The 15,048-nt window shown below is 37.0% G+C and overlaps 1 protein-coding gene across 6 annotated transcripts; it reads right to left on the bottom strand.

Annotated features, from left to right (window-relative positions):
- Window positions 1-3,832: 3,832 nt before the first annotated feature.
- Window positions 3,833-14,608, bottom strand: LOC147850980 (uncharacterized). 6 transcript variants are annotated; one of them, XM_087335518.1, is made up of 12 exons: window positions 14,007-14,608; window positions 12,351-12,559; window positions 11,916-12,263; window positions 10,405-10,654; window positions 9,089-9,364; window positions 8,941-9,006; window positions 8,389-8,421; window positions 7,988-8,038; window positions 7,731-7,909; window positions 6,645-7,629; window positions 6,490-6,558; window positions 3,833-6,405 (listed from the first exon to the last, which is right to left on the bottom strand). In XM_087335518.1, the coding sequence occupies exons 1-12, from the start codon at window positions 14,083-14,085 to the stop codon at window positions 4,229-4,231; spliced, it is 4,722 nt and encodes a 1,573-aa protein (XP_087191644.1). In that variant the 5' UTR covers window positions 14,086-14,608; the 3' UTR covers window positions 3,833-4,228. The 6 variants fall into 6 exon arrangements, with proteins under 6 accessions (XP_087191644.1, XP_087191647.1, XP_087191646.1 ...); XM_087335521.1 differs by having other exon boundaries at window positions 9,089-9,157; XM_087335520.1 differs by having other exon boundaries at window positions 12,351-12,578; window positions 14,007-14,607.
- Window positions 14,609-15,048: the final 440 nt, after the last annotated feature.

Genomic DNA, 15,048 nt, shown 5'->3' with positions numbered 1-15,048 from the left:
ATGCTATTTACAGAAATAGCCCAAACTTGGGTTGTCCAAAGGGACAGTGTGAATACGGCCATTATACATTCGTATTCGACACGTACAACTTACCACATTTGAGTTAGGTGGCTTTTGGACAACTGTCCATGTGTGATTCTTGTATAGTGCATCAACACACCTCTGACTCTCCCTCTATGAATGAAGAAGATTCCTTCATGCAAAGTATACCCTACTGCCATATTCTAGGGAGTTTAAGATACTTGGTGAGCTGCACTCGGCCAGACCTATCCTATTCTACAGGATTCTTATCTAGGTTTATGGAGAACCCTAGACCTTGTCATTTGGAAGCTTTGAAAGGTTTCCTCCGCTACTTGAAATATTCAAGATATATGACACTAACCTATAAAGCCTTATCTCCTTCCTCGAAACGAGATATGGTGGTTCTTCAAGGATGGACAGATGTGGATTGGGGAGGTGACAGGGACACATGTCGTTCCACATTTGGGTTTGTTTTCACTTTTGTTGGTGGTGCTATTACATGGAGAACCAAGAAACAAGCTATCGTGCCACTATCCTTCACCGAAGCAGAATATATTGTGGCTACTTTGGTGGCCAAGGAGGGACTTTGGCTACAATCAATTTTTTCGGAACTCGACATCATCCACATAACCAAATTTCGACTTTGGTGTGATAACCAATCATGCATAAAGATTTCACAGAATCCTAAAATCACAGATCAAAATAAGCATATTCGGGCTCAATATCATTTCTTGTGTGAATTATTTGAAGATGGTGTCTTGCAGATTGGTTATACTCCCACTCTTACCATGTGGGCTGATTTTTTGACAAAACCAGACCCTTCTCTCAAACACTGGTCATGTTGTCAAAACATTGGCCTCAAGTGTGGTGTTGGTGTTAAGGGGGGCTATTAGAAGTTATAATTAACTAATTAGCTGCCAGTGAGCAACTACTTAGTTGATTACTAAATATAACCCCACACCCCAAGTTATTATTAGGAAAAGAAAACAGTTTTTCATATTAGTTGTATTTCAAAAAGCTTACCTCATTTTTCCCTCCACTTCCTCTGCTATATAAAGAGGAAGTTGGGGAACCTGTTGGGTGTGCTCTCTGCATCCTTGCATCTTTTATACATCACTCTTAGTTGTTGTATTTATTGGCATGTTTTTTGTTAATCAAATTTCTTATTGCTTTCCAAGTTATTCCATAATTCCTGTTTGCCATAATCTTGTATCCTGTGTCAAAATCTCTACATCTCCTGATCTTTGATGTTTTTGGTTTTGCAGGATATGAGTGATCTCTGAAATTTTTGGTGATTGAAATTTGTAAAGCTGTAGAAACTTTTTGGTGATCTTTGAAGTTTTGCAAGTTTTTGGTCTCTTCAAACATTTCAACAAGGTTAGAATTGGGTAGTCGAGTTAGCAACATTGGGTTGGGATAGACATGAGAGAGGTTGGACAGAACCAAGTTAGGTGTGATTGAGGCTAGACAGAGCTGGTTTAATTTTGGTTGCTACTTTTTGTGGATAATGATATGATGATATAGACCACATGGGATTATCAAATTGTGTGCTCTACATTGTCTATGACCAAGCCTCTTTATTAATTGGTTGCAAATACACACTGAGCATGTAGAAAGTCGAAAGCTCCTAGGAGTTGAAAGGCTACAGGACTTGAAGGCTTGTAGGAGTCGAAAGCTCATGAGACTTAAAGGCAGTTGAGAGTCGGAAGCTCCTAGAGTTGAAAGCACGTGGGACTCGAAGGCTCTCGAGAGTCAAAAGCTCCTTGAGTTGAACGCTTGCTACAATCGAAGTGTGCGACGAGTTGAACGCTCCAAGGAGTCAAAGGGAGCAGAAGCCTTAGGGCTCGAACACAAGCAACTTGATTATAGCAAACGAAGACTTTGTCATCAATATTTAACTTACGATATTAGGGTCAAAACATGTGATTAATATGGCGAACACGAGATTAAGAAGGGTTTCCACAATATTAAGATAGAAGAAGCCTCTTTTCTAGGTCGAAACATTAGATTAAGCAAGAAAAATCCCTTTACAAGATAGTGTACAAAGTTTCAGAAGATTGATTCCAATGGTGGCAACTAAAAGTTAACCACTAAATAAGTTGAAAATCGAAGACCACCCAAAAGCAAAACTTGAAGAAGCCTCCAAACCAAAATCAAAGAACACAAAAATTGAGAGCCCAAAATGAGCCCTCTTCCCCTCTTATAGGGTGAGACGTGGCTCATTTGCATTAAATGCAAATATTCCTAGTTTTTCTTCAAACAAGAAAAATGAATAAATAGTCTTTAATTTGTGCCGCATTGCAAAGGATCAAACTCTACACCTATCGTATAAGGTAAATCATTAGCCAATGTTGGTTTTGGCCTCATCTAAACAATGTAATATATATATATATATATAAAATATCCTTTAAATGCTAAATTACATTCATCACATGGAAATATTAACAATACTTCATACATACATATGAGATGTCAAATTTAAAAGATTTATATGTGGCGCTTGATACTGATTGTATTTGGTTACAAGATGAATATAGCCTCATTATTGTGTAAATTTAAATATTTAGAGTTGAACTTAATACTTCTATCACTAGGGCTGTGTTTATTTACAAGATGAATATAGCATCATTGTTATGTAAAACTATATTGCATCTTAATAATATTATTGACCCCCTTCATGCTCTTCATAAACTTGTGTTCTAAAAAAGGAAAGGAAGCCTTGATTAATGCTCATTAAGCAGTGAAAGTCAATAAATGAAATATTTCTCTATGATAATACATTTCCTTTCCTTCAAATACACAAAAACAGTGGGGCTTTTCTTTCTAAATCATTGTTTGAAGTGTTTATTTGCTAAAAGAAATATAATTGAAGAGGATGATCCTCCCATATTGTATATATACAAATTTCAGCACATTGATTTAACTGTATTGAAACACATTTTAATAACCTAAAGTTAAACATGAAATAGAGAATGAAGCACCTCAACCTAGCTTTGTCAAACTCAAACTATTTAACGCTCCTAAGAGATTCTCTCTAGCCAAGATCTCTGTTGACAATATATGCCTACCATTTTCAATAGCATCATTTAATAGCACTCAGACAAGTTACAATTGGAAACCAGATAACTTTTTGAAAATAGAGTAATATGCATTATATTTATTAAAACACGAGAATTTTTAGAGAATTCATTCATGTCTTTTGCAATAGGAAATATATCAGTTGCAACGAGATAGGCACCTCACCTTTGTAAATAGATATAAACCTAACTTTTGTAAATAGATTTAAACAAGTTTCTTCAATACCCATTAATGGCCTACTCAGACCACAATCTTTCTGCTTTCCATGGCCCAGACATACGACATGAATCCACTCACATACCCATATTGTACAAATTCAATAGAGAAGCTTAATTCAAGATAAAAGAAAAATGTCATGTAGATGATCTGTCAACATCATGATTCATCCTAATTAGTCATGCCTTCTACATCCATCACTATACAAATGGCCCATTAATGGCCTACTCAGACAACAATCTTTCTGCTTTCCATGGCCCAGACATACAACATGAATTCACTCACATACCCATATTGTACAAATTCAATAGAGAAGCTTAATTCAAGATAAAAGAAAAAGGTCATGTAGATGATCTGTCAACATCATGATTCATCCTAATTAGTCATGCCTTCTACATCCATCACTATACAAATGGGAGTGCACACATACTTGGTAACAAGTTTCCAGATCAATGCCTGGCCTGCATATACAAGAGAGCAATGAAACAAAATGAACTAAACTGTTAAAATGCCAACAAATACAAGGAACATTTCTATAAAGAAACAAAAAATGTATTACATATAATCCACCACATACCCAGCACACTCCATTCATAGAATCATTCTGCCTTCATAGATTTTCTGGATGTATTGCATGTATCAACGAGCCTCAATTAGGCAGACATTATATTCCAACAAAGAGAGCCAATGCACTACTGCACCATGTTTAACATGGCCAACAATATACTGGTGTGCACATCCTCTGTTTCTGATGTCGCAGAGATTCAGACCAATGCTATATAGAATCTCAAACGAGGTATGAAAGAAACAATATGGTTGGGGAGTAAAATGACATACAAATACTCATCAGTGTTTAAATCCTTCTCCAAGAAGGAATGGTACAAGCTCATCATGAATGGGTTATATGTCGTCCTTACCGTTCATCATCTTCTGCAGCACTAAAATTACCTCTGGAAGGCCTAGATCGTAATTCAACATCTTGCTGAGGCTGAGGCTGAGCCATGGCAAATGTATAATATGTAGATCCCAAACGATTACTGTATTTAGTATCATCTGAATTGGTAGAATTAACTTTGCTAAGCCTGGGTGCTGATAACACATCTTGTTGAGACTCTACAGCCTCTGGAGAAGCAGAGCTATAATACATGGATCCCAGACGATATCTGTAATTATTATCCTCCAAATTAATAGAATGAGCCCTTGAAGGTCTTGATGCTAATGCTATATCTTGCCGAGGTTGAACAATCTCGGAACTAAAACTAGATTGCGAAGGCCTAGATGTTGATAACACATCTTTCTGAGCTAGAACGATGTTGGGAGAAGCTGATTGATAATCCATGGATCCCGGACGATTAATGTATTTATCATCATCTGCGACACTAAAATTAGCTCTGGAAGGACGAGCTGTTAATTCAAAATCTTGCTGAGGCTGAACCATAGTGGATGTATGATACATTGATCCCAGACGATTTCTGTATTTAGTATCATCTGTGTCGTTAGTGTCAACTCTGGAAAGCATAGATGTTGATACCACATCTTGCTGAAACTCTACAGCATTAGGAGAGCTAGAACTATGATACATGGAGCCCAGACGATTGGTGTAGTTATCATCTGCATTAATAGACTCAGCTCTTGAAGTTCTAGATGTTGATGCCAAATTTTGCTGAGGCTGAGCAATCTCGGGATTCAAACTAGATCTCGAAGCCCTCGAAGTTGATAGTACATTTTGCTGAGGTTGAAAAATTTCGGGAGAAGTTGATCGATAATACATGGATCCAGGACGATTGTTGCAGTTATCATCATCTGCATTATTAAAACTAGCTCTGGATGGCCTAGATCTTGATAATAGCACGTCTTGCTGAAATTGTACATTTTCAGGAGCAGCAGAACTGATATACATGGACCCCTTAAGATTCGTGTGTTTATCATCATCTGCATCTCTAAAACTAGACCTCGAAGGGTTATACATTGACACCAGATCTTGCCGAGGCAGAACAATGTCGGGAGAAGATCTATAGTAAGTGGATGCACGGTATTTACTGTCATCTCCATCAATAAAGTCAGCTCGAGAAGGCCTAGGTGGTGTTACCACATCCTGTTGCTGTACAACATCAGATCTATAATACATGGATCCCCGACTATTGCTGTACTTAGAATCATCTGCATTAATAGATGTTGATACCATATCTTGGTGATACTGACCAATCTCGGGAGAAGAGGATCGATAATAAATGGATCCGGAGTTACTTGATGCATCTGTTGAAGAATTTGATTGTGATTCTGAATCCTTGGTGATAATGCTTTTCCTGTCATGAATAATGTGTGGTGTAGAATCAAAACTAGAGGCAGTGGCTCTCTCATCTGCACCTGTACCAGAATATCTTGAAGAAAATCTTAAATTGTAATCTATCAGTTCATTTCTAAATGTAGTAGAATCGTCTCCTGCGAGATCTTGGTCCATGGTCTGCCAAGAACTCAATCTTGGATTATCAACCACAGAATTGTTTCTAAACCCGGTAGAATCATCTCCTTCAAGTCCCTGGTCTCCAACCAGGCTCTGCCTTTTTTCATTGTCAGCTTGAACCTTCATTCTTTCTTTGATGAGACTTTCCCTTTGTTTATTTTCAGTTTGAGATTTCATTCTTTCATTAACAATGCTCTTCCTTTGTTTATTCTCAGTTTGAGACTTAATCCTTTCAACCCTCTTCTGTTGTTCATTGTCAGCTCGAGCATCCATTCTTTCATTAATGATAGTCTGCCTTTGTTCACTGTCAGCTTGTGCCTCTACTCTTCCTTTAATCTGGCTCTGCCTTTGTTTGTCAGCTTGGCCCTTCAGATTGGAATCCACTTGTATATCATATTCTCTCTCTACGTCATTTTTATCAGGAAATTTTGACAGCATTCTATCACTTTCATATGCTGAAGTCTGCTCATGGATGCTCTGTTTCTGGTTACAATAATCTTTATGTTCTGCTTCTTGATCTTTCAACATACCTGCGACGTAAGATGAGTAAATACGAACTCCATTTCTAATGCTTCCAGGATCTGTTGAGAGCGGTTTGTGTGAAACATCAGATTGCTTAATAGAATCTGCAAAATAATTCATAAATATATCAGCAATGAGGTAATTAAACATAGAGAATTTTCATGAATGAAAAATCATCAGTTCATAACCTTCTTCATTAATAATACCCATGTTCTCTTGCTCTTCAACAGAACTATTATTTTCTTTATCATGTATACCTACAGACAACATGATAAATGGTCAGGACCATTGAAGAAATCTAATATAGGTGGAAAAGAAGTTGTAAAAGAACTTGTGTTGCTACTTTGTATATCAGCTCGGGAGACCCTTTTCATGTCGTTTTCCTCTTTTGGTTCAGTATGACCATAACCAAAAGTGTTGGCATCTGAATAAGAAACTGATGCAACGGGGTCCACGAATTCAGATATCTCATGCTTAGAACTTGAATCAAGCATATTTCTATCATCAATGTAAGCATCTGCTTGTGAGTGAGAATACTTTTTGGAATTGGGCATGTTGATGTCAATGGATTTCTTTAAATCTTTTTCATGGATTTCTTCAGATTCAGGGTCATGTCCATGTGAATTTTGCACATCATCATCCAGCTGGTAACAATGAAGTTCATCTGAACAAGGATGCTCTTCACACATACCTCCATTTAACATTTCAGAATTAATCTCATCTGCTAAACACTCCTCAAACAAAATGTCATCTGTATCTGTCATCATATCCTGTACCCACACAATTCCATATTCTTGATCATCTGGACTGATCTCTGGTGATGCATTAGATGTACCTCCACGAGAAAACATATCTTGTTGGAGAGCTTCAGTATTGCTCAACTTTGGTAAACCCATGTAACCAGAAGACCGTGACCCCCTGAACAAGGGATTAGCAGATGCTTTTCTCAAAGATAATAAGCTAGAAAAGGACTTATTCAAAGTAGAACTTGATTTCAATGGATTTCTTCCATCTTCAACTATGGCGTAATTGGAGGCTGAATTTTCAAATACATTCGTACCCATAGTCTGACTGACGCCACCACAAGCATTCATAAAAGTATTCCCAATGTTTGAATAAGCCGAATTGCCTAACTGCAGAAGAGGTTCTCTATCCTGTGAGCTACCAATATGTGAAGAGAATTGTGAGAGAAACCATTCGTTGGTGTAAAGGTCTTCAAGAGCTTTTTTAAGTTGCTCCTGAATGTCTTCAGAATCTGGATTATTTTTCAATGAAAGCTCAAGTTTGAATACTCTCTCTTCATAAACTGCCCGTTTGTGATATAGTACCTGTAAAGAATAAATATTATACACTTCGTGATCTGGAGCAGATGACAGTATTCACATAATCAAACAGCGTAACTTGGAACCTCGGAATGGCATAAAATTACCTGAAAATCTGGGAAAACATTTTTACTCAGTGATTGGTGTGCAAATGGATGCCTATGATGGTACTCATATCTTTTCCGCAACAGAAACCAGGTGAGGGTCATAATCGCAATGATTAGAAAACAAATTGGAAGTGCAATGTAAAGAGGTCGAGTGCTTCCACCAATGTATGCCGGTACACCTGATGTTCCAGTAAGAATGTCATATCTTCTTGATTTATATCTGAATATTATTAACATATTCTAACTACACTGCATACCTTCAAGAGAATCATTCGGCCATGCAGCACATTTCCACCCTCGATAAGCACCTATTAAAACAATACACACTATTACTCGATATCTCTTTATTTAATCTGTTTATTTGTGTTTTAACCACAATATTCGAGTTCAATAAATACCAACTGATACTGTCATATTGGCACAAACATGTACAATAACAAAGGACAAAAGACCATTCTATGTGCAATGAACTAAGCAGAAGAATAACAGCCTGGAAAAAATATGAGAATATATTTTAAAATCATAGCTGGGAATCCTAATAACGCTGATTTTCCTTTCTCCAAATGATTGATGTATATATTTATACATCAGGAAATACCAAGCAATAAATTAAAAGGAGAACCCTACATTTAGAATATATAACAAAAGACAAACTCACCAAAAGTGTTGCATAATTTCCCATCTGATTGATCTGTGGGTAAAACAGAAATTTTTGAGTGTTAAAATTCCGAGGAATAAAAAAATTGTATATGTTATCTGCTACCTACAATGTTTCAAAGCCTGATCTTTTCCCTAGATAATAAGACCAACCTGGAACAAGACAATTATACCTTTTCTTTTAGGCACGCGGATCTTATTTTGAGTGATAACATGATCATTTTCCCCCTGTTTTGCAGATTGCAATAAATTTCTCTCTAAAGATATCTATGTAGATCAAACCCATTCTGTTGGAGAATAATTTTAATCAATTGAATCCTCACATGGTTCTCATCTCCCATACACTAAAAAGGAAAAATTTCTCATAATGCACAGCACATTAAACTCTAGAATGAAGGTTACTTTTTAACACTGAGAAATGGTGGTTTCCTCTTTTGTCTTTGTAATAACGAACAATTTTATGAATATGGGAGCATGAAATTAGACATCCAGGAATTAAATGGTTAATTAAAGCACTAGAAGATATGATCAAATGAAAAGCAAGTTCTCTTACTTGAAGCAAAAATGGCTAGAAGTAAACTTGTATCCAGAATTCCATCTTGATTTGAAAACTTTTCACCTGTTTACAAAGTCAAATAATATTATTTAAAAGGTACTTAAAACTAGATCTAAATTATTATTTTTTAAAAACATCTGTGAACCTTGGTAATATTCTGAATGCAGCACATTTCCAGTTGATAGGTCCAAGATAAAAAGTGATACACCTTTAACTGAAATATATGATATGTCTGACGCCATCATTGTCTTCATATACAGATTCACTTGGGCTACAAACATCTCTCTTTTTATGCAATCAATATAGGGGCAACTGGCTATCACAGAATCAGCTGCCCAATAATTCAGAAATCTTCTCATCCTACTTCCATCAGATGAAATAACATAAACAAATCCATCTAAAGAGCCCAGAATTACTCGACCTAGAGAAGCAAATTTATACACATTTAGCCCTAAAAAATCAGATTTGAAGATTGGCAATTATGAATAAGCTTTCAAAGAGGACCATATTAAACTTATGATGCATGGTCTGATGGTACAATGATTGCACTTCTTCTTTTATGCGCTTCTCTGTTATTTGAGTAATTTACGTCCGTTTTTCGATGAATATAAGTTATTTATGTACCATTATGCATAGAACTCAAAAGCTGACTGATAAAAACCTAACTAATTGCGAGTTACAAACAGACTCCAGTTCTTACACATAAGAAATGTGTCCCTGTTCGCAAGCCTATTTCCATCCAGTTGCTTTCCACCATGGGGTCACCCCAGTTTCATGAATCACATGACAAGACTGTGTGCATTTGTGTTTGAAGGAAGAAACTAATAGAGTGATTAAAGAAGAAAATGATCTCCATTCCTTCTCTGCACACACACATATTCATGACAATTGCAGAAGAATGCTCAATATTCCTTCTTTGTTATTATTCTACTGATACTATTCTATATCTCTCAAGTAGGCTTTTTGCTTTCTTTATTTTTTCCTCCAGCTCGGTTCATGTATTGCCCATCATTCTCCCCATTCCTTTTCTTTTTATATGACTGGCATCACACTATATAAGGAAAACCTCTAAAGGGCAAGTAAAGAGGCATGGTTATCTGCCTTTGCTCAGTTAAATATTCTTGTACATCATCTGCAGCCTCAATTCTATAAAGTGGATCGTTATAAGAGATAATAAAAGGGTGGAAATATAATGAGGGTCTCAAGGAGTTGTCTACAATCAGTAACTTTCTATTGTTTGCTGATTCATTTTATTTTCAACAAATACACAAAAACATTTTATATCGATCATCACCAAAATACGGATAGCCTACTGTATTATTTTCTACAAAAATCAGTCAGCGTAGAATAAAAAACTCTTCCTAAATACATTTCGCCTGTCTATGTAGATTAAATTTCTGCATTTCATACTTTACCACATATGTTCAAAATTCAGCAGGATAGAAATTGTTACTGACTTACCTCTGCTATCTATCTTGGGGAAACAAGTCTGATTCGTCAATGGTCCTATAGTCTCATTCCATATGAGCCTGCCAGTATTTGTGTCGAGTACATAAAGATTTCCTGTTACAGTGGCCACATAAACACGGCCATTGTTCCCAGCTGTGACACCAGCAACAGAAGTCTCCCCAGAACTTCCAATATTAAAACGCCACTTCACATGAGGCTTCCAGCCATCTATTGCATATAGCCAACCATTGGTATGTGTTATCTGCAATTTAATCCAGCTTCCCAACCACAAAGACTATAAGACAATGCATATTATGGCTATTTTATTTTTTTACTTTTGATATTTAATGTTAAGAATTAAAAGAAACATAATTATAGAACACCAGCAAAGCAGACCGGTGTATAACACCTATTGAAGACATGTATTAGATTACGTTATCTGATACATTTAAGGAAGCATAGATCCATCAAACTATTTCCCTAACACTAAGTAAGATGTGACATTTAAACCACTGATGTTCCTGGACATAACTCATTATCAGGAATTTTACTCCCACAAAGTTGAATGGGCTAATGCATCCTCACCACACACATATGAGTTCAATCCCAGATTTTGTGGAGCCGAGAGTTCTTCTGACAGAGGAGATCTGGCTGAGAGCCCAAGAGTAGAGGGTTCAGATTCAGATTCAGGAACTTCCATGAACACTGGAGGAATGCAGAAGTCTACGTAGCAGCTTATTTTTCACTAGCATCTTTGGTACATGATCCATTGCAGTCATATCACCTGCTGCTCCTATGCAGCTTCCTATTATGAAAAAAAGGAAGAAAAAGTTGGCATGCAACAGCCATAAATACAGCAAACCAGGACAGATGGTGTGGGCCTGGAAGTTGAAGAAGCAAGGTCAGTCCAGCTCATTACTGCTTAAAATAAGAGATCTAAAAAACTGAAATTTAAGTGGCCTATGGTATACTTTATTTTACACTCTTCAGATTTAACATAGGTTATTAATGTCAAGCTCAGCCCTCTAGTTTAGGATCATAGATCTGCCTTGAGCATCTTTCCACTACCATATAAAAGACTTCGTTTGAAGCACGCCTGTCACTCTTTCTGTATCAAGCCCCATTTACGGCAAGTCCAGATATGGGAACATTAATTTACTTTAACATTTTTGTACTCCGAAGGATAGATTATGAAACTTTGGCGTATCCACGGCAAATGTAAAGAGGTTTTTCTTCCAAATTAAACCTATCTTCAAGGTTCTTGTTACAATACTTCCCATTATTTTCCATATTTCAGATTATTTTGGAAGTAGAGCAGTAATGTAATTAGAGCACATGTCCCATAGTTAAGAAGATTCTGTGCAACTGGGTAGTGTCACTTGGAAACATTAAAGCTAGCAATTAATGGAAATGCATATTCTTAAATTTGGATTAGCAAGCATTGTTTTATCAATCCCCAAATATGAAATGGAGATAAGCTTGAGGACATGGTATCATGAGCTAAAATGTTATGAAGTACTCACATAGATGCTTCCGTCACAATAGTCAACGGCTGGTGAAAAGTGGAAGTAACATATTGTATCTCCTGCAGAACAAAAGGTCTCAGGGGAGAAGGTAACATCTTTGCTACTGAAGTCTCCATTTGTGCTCCATAGAGGACTCCCATCTATAGCTACCGCATACAAACCAGCTACTCCAGCATTTATTAAAATAGATGTACCATTTCCCATTAAAGATAATCCAGTTATCGGTTTGGAGCCTAACATGCTCCCATCCAAGTTGATACCATTGTACAGGTCTGATACCGAAATCATCTTCAATTCTCGAGAATACATTACATGGAATACCCTATGATTAACTGCTATAAAAACCTGCAGCCACATTGTTACTCCTGGAATATCAGCCAGCTTCACAATAAAAAAATCAGAGTTCTATCTTCAAGAAGTATTGATTTTTACCCTGCCATATTGATTGATCACTGGCGAGACAAGAAGCTGGCAAGTATCATTTAGTCCCACTGACCATGCCACTGTACCATCCATGTTATATGCATAGATATCATTTCCAATACAAGCATAAACTAGACCATCCTCAGCAATGGTTGGAGAAGTAATCTGATGCAGTAAAGTAAATCCGTTGACAAAGCTTTGGTTTGAAACAGGAACATCTAGAATAACCAAAAAATCCTGTCAATTTTGAGGTGAACATCATTAAGGTTCCCCTATAAATTATAGTTTTATATCATTAGCCTTACGAAATGTTTTTGAATGAAACCACAAGTAACAGGTACACCGCATGTCTTTTGTTTAATTCATCAGAGAAGAATTGGAGATGGGAATGTGGTTACCACAGAAAAGAGCCGCATCAGGGTATATGACCTATGAGACCCTATGCATGATTAGAAAATGTTGTCCAGATAGATTATATCTTCAAGGACAACGATATTAGCATCCATCAACAACAAATTCCATTGATGTAAGGGGACACATATGAGAGTCCATATCGCATCCTCACACAACACACAAAGCAACGCAAAACTTTGGTGGAATGGCTATGTTGTTCAAAAACAAGGTCCATGAAAAAGTATGTGGTGTATATGAATGCAGATGCACATTCCAGGAAATGCTGTGCAATATGGATTCTTAGAGAACTATATATTGCAACTTGTTACGGCATACTCGAGGTTTGTAAACCTGGGAAAGTTCTCATATTTATCACTGCATAATGATGCAGTACACTTTGCTGCTATGGGAGGATATAAAACTACTAGGAACTTCAATGGACGTATTTGGAATGAACAAAAATATTTGTTTGGGACAGGTGAGGCCATGTACTAGTAAGGAAATGTTCTGTATATCCATTTGATACCTTGGCCCCACTTTTTGAGAGTATCTTTAATAGAGTTATGTGCAAAGGACCAAAATTCCCTTACTTGCTGGTCAAAGTATACATTGTTCTTTAACAGTGGTAATCTAACCATACGTAGACATTATAAAACAACAATGATTGGCCACTTCTTAATAAAAGACCCTCAATGTTTGGGACGTACTTTCAAAATACATAGAAGTTGCTGAAGACAACAATAAAGCTACAAAACCACATTAATGAAGAAACTTCAAAACCTTCTTTAGCATAATCCCCCTCTATCCATTATTACACTGTCATTCAAGGGCAACACAAGTAGAGTGTCAACTACCGCATAATAAAGGGGTACAACTTATCAAGCAATAGAAATTTGTTGTGCACATACTCAATATCCTCGTCATTGAAAAATCAAGGCCATTCTTACCAGACACTGAAGGTGTTTTCCTTGGTTGGAGCCCTCTTTATTTTGTACCAGCCCATGATGGAGATATGTCAAAGTCAAATGTTTCAATCTATCTAAATTCACAATCTTTTATGTACTTGTCTAACATTTTTCTCAAGAGCATGGAACGTTTGTGTATATACCCTTAGCCAAATGCTTGAGGGATAGTGAAATCACCTTACGCAATTTTATTAAAATATGTATACCCATTTTTGTTTATTGTTCTCCAAGCTGAGACAAGAATATCGTGTTCAGTACATAGCTCTCTCTCTCTCTCTCTCTCTCTCTCTCTCTCTCTCTCTCTTACCAGAAAATACCGGGTCGTGCAACCATGCAAAAATCAAGAGGAACGTCCATGTGCAGAAAAAAGAAGCTTGTGACAGCATCCTCCCTTCTTCATGACGCTTATCCTACTTTTATCCACAGTCGAAATGTGTTGCAGAACCTTGGAGTTCATTTTTTTGCATCTTTTTTCTTTCTTCTGATAAAGAAGAGAAAAACCAGAGATTATGCCCTTTCTGCTTACTTCAGGGAGTGTAAGCTTAGCAGAGGATCTAGCAAATCCGAGGCCTCTTTCTGCTCAGAGACCTTCCGGTGATGGACGAAGAAGAAGAAATGAAGATGCGATGGAAGCAGAATGAAGAAAAACTCCAAAGGATGTCTTTTTACCTGCTTACTCCATAGAGTGATACATTCACCAAATAACCTAGTAACTCTACATTATTTTTCTTCTCAATAATGGAAAGACCGCTGTATTTTATGTTTTCTGGGTGCCTGGCAACCCTAGCGAACCATGGAGAAACTTCTCGACAGTGGATCTTTCAGTGACTAAAAGGACATAAGAAAATCCTTCTGTTTTTTCCTGCTTAAATTGATGTCGTATTGTAACATTTAACAAATAACACGTCTCGGATCTGCTCAGGAAACGGAACTTCTGAAACAACGAGTCGTTTCCCGAAGATTCGAAGGTAAAAAAAAAAGAGAGAGCGAGGGAGAAGAAGAAGAAGAAGAAGAAGAAGAAGGAGCGCACAGCGTAAGGAATGGCGCTGGGTTTGTTGTCTGCTTACTTGATGATACAGGCAGCTTTTCATGAAGCGGCTGTTCAAGGCATATGTTAAATCTGTCAGGAAACGAAGGGGGAGAAGAAGAAGAAGAAGAAGAAGACGGCGATGGAGATGGAGATGGCGGCGAAGAACCAGAATCAGGAAGACAATCAGAAGATGAAGAAGAAGAAGAAGAAGAAGCTTTGGTTCATTTCATTCCCGTAACGTGCAGCGTCAATTTGATTCATAATTCGTTACACACAAAAAAGAAGAAGAAGAAGAAGAAGAAGAAATGAAGGGAGGGGG

This window comes from Azolla caroliniana, unplaced genomic scaffold, assembly GCF_043228905.1.
Source record: "Azolla caroliniana isolate FFs.n. ecotype wild unplaced genomic scaffold, voAzoCaro1.0.p SCAF_20, whole genome shotgun sequence".
Classification (NCBI taxonomy): domain Eukaryota; kingdom Viridiplantae; phylum Streptophyta; class Polypodiopsida; order Salviniales; family Salviniaceae; genus Azolla; species Azolla caroliniana.
This window is presented reverse-complemented; position numbering and strand designations above follow the sequence as displayed.